Below are 6,481 nucleotides of genomic sequence, written 5' to 3' on the forward strand. Positions count from 1 at the left end.
GCAGCCTGGAACAACTCCTCAAGGTGAGCCAGCACTTCATTGGTTGAAGTCGGACCGACTTCATACAATAAAGTTTTGTCCTCTTCAACCTGCAAGGCGTCTACCCCATGTAAGTGCCGATAATGGCTCCAGACTGGAAGGTCAATGACCCGTCTGTTGTATTCATGCATTGCGTGATGACATGTCCCTTGGGTCCCGGCTGATTTAGGCTACTTGTCATTTGGAGTTTGTCTGGGAACTCTTCGATCAGCCCGATGGGGCAGTGATTCCTTGCAGTAATGCAACAATGCATCGCCATCTCTGTCCGAGCTCGCACCACTACTCCCCTGCCAATCATCTGCACTTTGCTCTGTAGTAGTCATCTATGCCAGTCTGTGCAGACTAGCTGCCTGCCATCCACTCGTACCACCGGCCATTCAAACTCGAGGAAACATTGATGGGCAACAAAGAATGGCATCTTCACTCAAGCGACTGACTTTGAAAATTTTCTTCGTCTTCACGTCACTCAGACGAATTGGCAACCAGATTATTCCATAGAAAGGGAGCCGTGTCCCGTCAGCCAGTAAACCGTGGTTGTCGCTCTCCTCGAGCTGGTCTCATATAGGTTCAGGTAGCTTGTCAAAGACCTGCTTATTTAGCTGGTTCGTTGTGCATTCCGTGTTCAGGAAGAACTGGATAGGCCGCCCCTCCACTCTTTATTGAAGGAAATAGGTGGTGGAGTGAGGTCGGTTGAGAGCTTGGGCCATAATGGCTTCCTCTGAGTTGTCTTCTAGAGTACCCAGTCCTTGTGCCGGGTTGCAGTCAGTCCTTAGATTTTTTACAACCAAGGTCGACCTGTTGCTCCTGAGGTAGCCACTCCTGAAGTAATAAAGGTGCTGGCCCTGCCGCTTTTAATGCAGGCTTCCCGCTGTCTTGATCTGTGGGGAGGGTCTTCAGTGTCTTGGAGGGACAAGATTTGGTAGCCACACACATACGTTTATGGTTATGTCCTTGTCACTCACACGGAAGGGTGTAAATGGCATCCAGGATTGGAAAAGCGTTGTAGCTGGCCTCACTCAAAGACTGAAAATAACTTTGTGTTTCTGCAGGCTCTCCTTGTGCATGAAATTCCCTTGGTCTAGCCGTTGCTGGTTGAGACCATTCATCAATGTTCATCGAATCCCGTGTGGCTTTGGTACATCGGTGTAGCTTTAGTTGTTTGGTCTTGACACAGTCAGTTGCTGGAGCTACTGCTGTAGCCTCATCTCGTTTCCCGAAGCCGGTTTTGAGTAGCAGAGGCAGTTCTTCCAAACGTGCCCTGGCTGGCCACAACTCCAGCAGAGGGTAGCTGGCTAACTTCTTTTCTTGGTCTGTATGTGGACTCGTTCCTGGAGTTTTTCCAAATTCTCTGAGAGAGATTGGACTAGCCAGGCCAATTGGCCAATGGCGTCAGTTTTTGCCGAGTTTACCTGACCAAGAGTTTCCCCTTCCAGGGCTCGCACTGACGATCTATTGAGTTTGCGTTTACCTCCTTGAATCTGGAAGTAGTCATTCCCGGTCTGTACAGTGTCAACTAGTGTGGATGTATGCACAACCAACAGGTGGCGCTGCAGGGCAAAGTCCCCAAGTGAACTGAAAGACGTCTTCATGGCCATGTTGTTCCGGTGAAGGTTTGGGAGGTCTCTGTATGCGATGCGTACCAGCCTCTCCACCTCCATGGCATGCTTCTGGAGCGACATATTTTTGTCCCGTTTGAGGGCATTGAGCCAGCTTAGTGCTTGTCTGGCGGACAGCCTGAATCTTGCCCGAAGGCCACTGAATACGGCCTCAAGGTGCTCGGGTCATCCGCAGTCTTTGGCATGTTTTTCCAATGCCTCTCGGAGGTGCAACAACGCTGCCCTTTTTGCCAATTAATTAGCATGGACCACTTTCAGGAAGCTGGCAATGAAGTATTGCATGCTTGCTTTTCCTATGTACTGGGTAGTTTTAAATCTCAGTGCCAGTTCCTGAGCTCTAGACATCAATAGTACCCGTTCTAGTGCTTCCATTAGCCGTTGGGGTTTTTAGATGGTGCTCCGTGCCCTTCTATTGGCTATGTCTCGGCACTTCCAGTAGGCTTCTGTTCATGTCCTAGAGCAGTTCATCTACTGAGTCCGATGCCGTAGGGTTTTACACAACTCTCTCTGAGTTTCTTCCTGTTGCCAGGAAATCTTTCCAGTAGGAGCAGTGCCGCCGTTTTCAGGCAGGTCCAGTCAGAGCTTTCAGTAGGTTTCTGCTTCTAAAGCAGTTCATCTACTGAGTCCGTTGCTGCAGGGTTGTACACAGCTTTCTGTGGGTTTCTTCCTGTTGCCAAAAATATTTACCAGTAGGAGCAGCGCTGCCGTTTTTCAGCCAGGCCCTATTCCGTGTAGTCTGGGTTTCTTCTTACCGCCACTTTTAAGGCAGCAGAAAGTTCATCCAGAAATCCAGTGGTCCAGTAAGAGTCTTTTGGTAGATTATTTTGGGATCATCTTATCCCACCACTGCCACCAGTGTAAAGGTTTTGTGCCATCTATACTTACTCCACAAGTATAAGAATCGATGCATAGGTTTATATGTGAATTTCTGCTTCGTTTATAAGACTACTAGAGTAATCAAGCACTTGCGATGAACAAGCCCAGAACAGCTCTGCTCTCTATCACAAACATTCAAGCTTAAATAGCCAGTAACCCCTCTCTTCTTGCACTTAGCTGGACTAGACTGGACCAGATTGGATTCGGCTCGACTTGGCTTGACTTGGCTCTGCTCAGCTTGGCTTGGCTTTGCTTGGCTTGGCTCTGACCGGATTAACTCTTTCCACCTCGTTATTCCGAGTGACTGAGCACAGCCCAGATTGGCATAGCTCAGCCCTAGGCTCAGATTCTGGTGGATTACATTCCACAGCTGTGTAATATATAGCATACAACCCTGAAACTGTATAACCTTAGTTTAATGAATACCTGACAACACTGAAACTGTAAAAACTTAGTATAATAGATACCTTACAACAATGAAACTGTAAAAACTTAGTATAATAGATACCTTACAACACTGAAATTGTATAAACTTAGTATAATAGATACCATACAACACTGAAACTGTATAAACCAGTGGTTCGTAACCAGGGGGGGGGAATGCTCCCCAGGAGGGAATTTTGGTATTTTAGGGGGGAAATTTGGCAGTTTGCCAAATGGGATTTCTGTGGCACCAATTTTTCTTATATAAAGGGCAGCGAGGAGTGAATGAATTTCAGTAGTTTCAGCAAAGCCAAGATCTAAAACTGTGGAAAAGGTAAGGATTGTCACACTACATGCATATACCTACCTGCAATATTAATTGTTCAGTTACCGATTTGATTTGCATAAACATATAAAATTTTGACATATTGCTCTGTAGCCTAAGATATGTAAGATGTTTAGCCCATGTAGATATTGAGCGTATTCAAATGTTTTGAATGCATTTCCCATATTGTAGGCATTAGAAATTTCAAAGACAAAAAGACGAACATATGATGATTCTTACCTTAACTATGGATTCACTTGTATGATTAAAAGCGACATCGAAGTACTACAATGTGTTTTGTGCATGAACTTGCTTACAAACGACTCCATGAAACCACATCAACTTAAGCAACATTTAAGAAATAAACATGCAGAACACATAGATAAATCGAAGCCGTTCTCTGAAGCTAAAGATAGAGAGCTCAAGCGGGCAAAACTAGTTCCACTGGCAGCTTTCATATCCAGGCACTGGCCATTACCGAAGCATCCTATGGTCTGTCTTACCGTATTGCCAGAAATAAGAAGCCACACACCATTGGTGAAACATTAGTTAAAGCTTGTCTGCTGGAGTGTACTAAGATTATTCTCGGAGACACAACCGCTCAAAAGATAGCTGATTTATCTGTCTCAGACAGCACAGTTAAATCGAGGATCAATGATATGTCTGCGGACATAAAGAGGCAAGTAATTGAAAAGATCAAGTCATCTCACATATTCGATATTCAACTTGATGAGTTTACTGATGTTGCTAGCATTTCACAGCTGATGGTGTTCGCACGCTATGTACACATAGAGACAATTGAAGGAAAATTTCTGTTCTGCAGTCTTCTAACAGAGACCACCACAGTTGCTGATGATATGAACCTGGTTTCCAACTTCTTCAGCAAATAACATATGGACTAGGTCAAACTAATCGGAGTTTGCACTGATGGTGCTCCAACCATGTTTGGTTGTCGTGCTGGATTTGCAAAGTTGGTGAAAGAAAAGAATCCTTTAGTGGTGAGTGCCCATTGCTTCATTCAAAGACCAGCGCTAGCAGCAAAAACTCTTCCCAAAGGATTGCAGGAACACCTTTCTTTAGTGATTAAAGTAGTAAACTTCATCAAAGGCTCTGCCTTGCAAACACGTCTCTTCCACAAGTGATGCAAAAATATAGATGCTGTGCACTCATCACTATTGTTCCACCCCAAAGTTTGATAGTTATCAAAGGGTAACATGCTTCTGCGTTTCTTCAATCTACAAGCATAAGTCAATGAGTTCTTGAAAACTCATAACAAACTCAAACTACTGGCTTCAATGCAGGTGGAAGGCTTCCATCAGTGTCTTGCTGACCTGGTTGACATATTTGGTTCAATCAATATAGTGAACACAAATATGCAAGGTAGAGACAGAAATGTGTTGAATGTAACTGATAGTATCAATGCATTCAAGGACAAGCTTAAACTCTGGGTGGAAAGACTGGCTACTGGAAATGTAAAAGTTTCATTTCCAGTTCTGCATTCATTAGTTGACAAGAAAGCTCCTTCCACTTCTTTGCTAACCGACATAAAGCATCACTTGAACAGCTTGATAGCAGAGTTTGAGATATATTTTCCAAAGTTAGATACTAGGGCAGAGCAATACATAAGCCTGACCCGAGACGGTTTCAGGCGCAATGTCCACGCAATTCCAGAACAGCTTCAGGAAAATTTTTTGGAGCTGACAAACTACTCTGCATTAAAAGATGACTTCAAAGAGCTATCATGAGAGCACTTTTCGGGTCAGCCCCAAAGATTGTATCCCAACATAAGCCTGGCAGCTTTCAAGATGCTAATACCATTTGCTTCCACATGTCTTTGCGAGTCAGCACTTTCAGCAATGCTAACCATGAAGAGCAAATCTAGAAACCGTCTGGAAGTCGAAGCTGACCTACGGTGTGACCTATCTACAACAACTACTAACATCAAAATTCTGGTCAGCTCCAAACAAACACAGAAATTGCACAAGACTACTAAGTGTCTTACAATGATAGACATACTGAGTTTCAACATACATTCATTTTTAATATTCCATGTAAATATGACTGTAATAAATGCATATATGCATATATATGTATATAAGTTATATATGTAAATAAAGTTTAGTACGTAGTTGCAGTGCAATAGTTGAAGGAGTTGGGAGGAGGTAATTTCTGCCTTTAGGTTTGGAAATGGGGGAATGGGGCAGAAAAGGTTAAGAACCACTGGTATAAACTAAGTATAATAGATACCTTACAACACTGAAACCGTAAAAACTTAGTATAATAGATACCTGACAAAACTGAAACTGTATAAACCTAGTATAATAGATACCTTACAACTTCCAAACTGTATAAACTTAGTATAATAGATACCATACAAAACTGAAACTGTATAACCTTAGTATAATAGATACCTGACAAAACTGAAACCGTATAAACCTAGTATAATAGATACCATACAAAACTGAAACTGTATAAACCTAGTATAATAGATACCATACAACAATCAAACTGTATAACTTTAGTATAATAAATACCATACAAAACTGAAACTGTATAACCTTAATATAACAGATACCTGACAAAACTGAAACCGTATAAACCTAGTATAATAGATACCATACAAAACTGAAACTGTATAAACCTAGTAGAATAGATACCATACAACAATCAAACAGTATAAAATTAGTATAATAGATATCTGACAAAACTGAAACTGTATAATTTAGTATAATAAGTATCTGACAAAACTGAACCTGTATAAACCTAGTATAATAGATATCTGACAAAACTGAAACTGTAAAAACCTAATATAATAGATACCGTACAACACTGAAACTGTATACACCTAGTATAATAGATACCACACAAAACTGAAACTGTATAAACCTAATATAATAGATACCGTACCACGCTGAAACTGTATAAATCTAGTATAATAGATACCGTACAAAACTGAAACTGTATAAACCTAATATAATAGATACCGTACAACACTGAAACCGTATAAACCTAGTATAATAAATACCGTACAAAACTGAAATTGTATAAACCTGATATAATAGATACCGTACAACACTGAAATTGTATAAACCTACTATAATAAATACCGTACAAAACTGAAACTGTATAAACTTAATATAATAGATACCGTACAACACTGAAACTGTATAATATACAGTTTCATTATATCTGTATCTATTAT

The 6,481-nt window shown here is 41.5% G+C and overlaps 2 protein-coding genes across 2 annotated transcripts; both read left to right on the forward strand.

Moving 5' to 3' along the window:
* Nucleotides 1-1,695: 1,695 nt before the first annotated feature.
* LOC137405091 (protein FAM200C-like) lies at nt 1,696-4,169 on the forward strand. Its single transcript, XM_068091317.1, has 2 exons — nt 1,696-1,811; nt 3,794-4,169. The coding sequence occupies exons 1-2, from the start codon at nt 1,696-1,698 to the stop codon at nt 4,167-4,169; spliced, it is 492 nt and encodes a 163-aa protein (XP_067947418.1).
* Nucleotides 4,170-4,574: 405 nt separating this feature from the next.
* LOC137405093 (protein FAM200A-like) lies at nt 4,575-5,024 on the forward strand. The gene has a single exon (XM_068091318.1). The coding sequence runs from the start codon at nt 4,575-4,577 to the stop codon at nt 5,022-5,024; it is 450 nt and encodes a 149-aa protein (XP_067947419.1).
* Nucleotides 5,025-6,481: the final 1,457 nt, after the last annotated feature.

This window comes from Watersipora subatra, chromosome 9 (genome assembly GCF_963576615.1).
Source record: "Watersipora subatra chromosome 9, tzWatSuba1.1, whole genome shotgun sequence".
In the NCBI taxonomy this organism is placed as follows: domain Eukaryota; kingdom Metazoa; phylum Bryozoa; class Gymnolaemata; order Cheilostomatida; family Watersiporidae; genus Watersipora; species Watersipora subatra.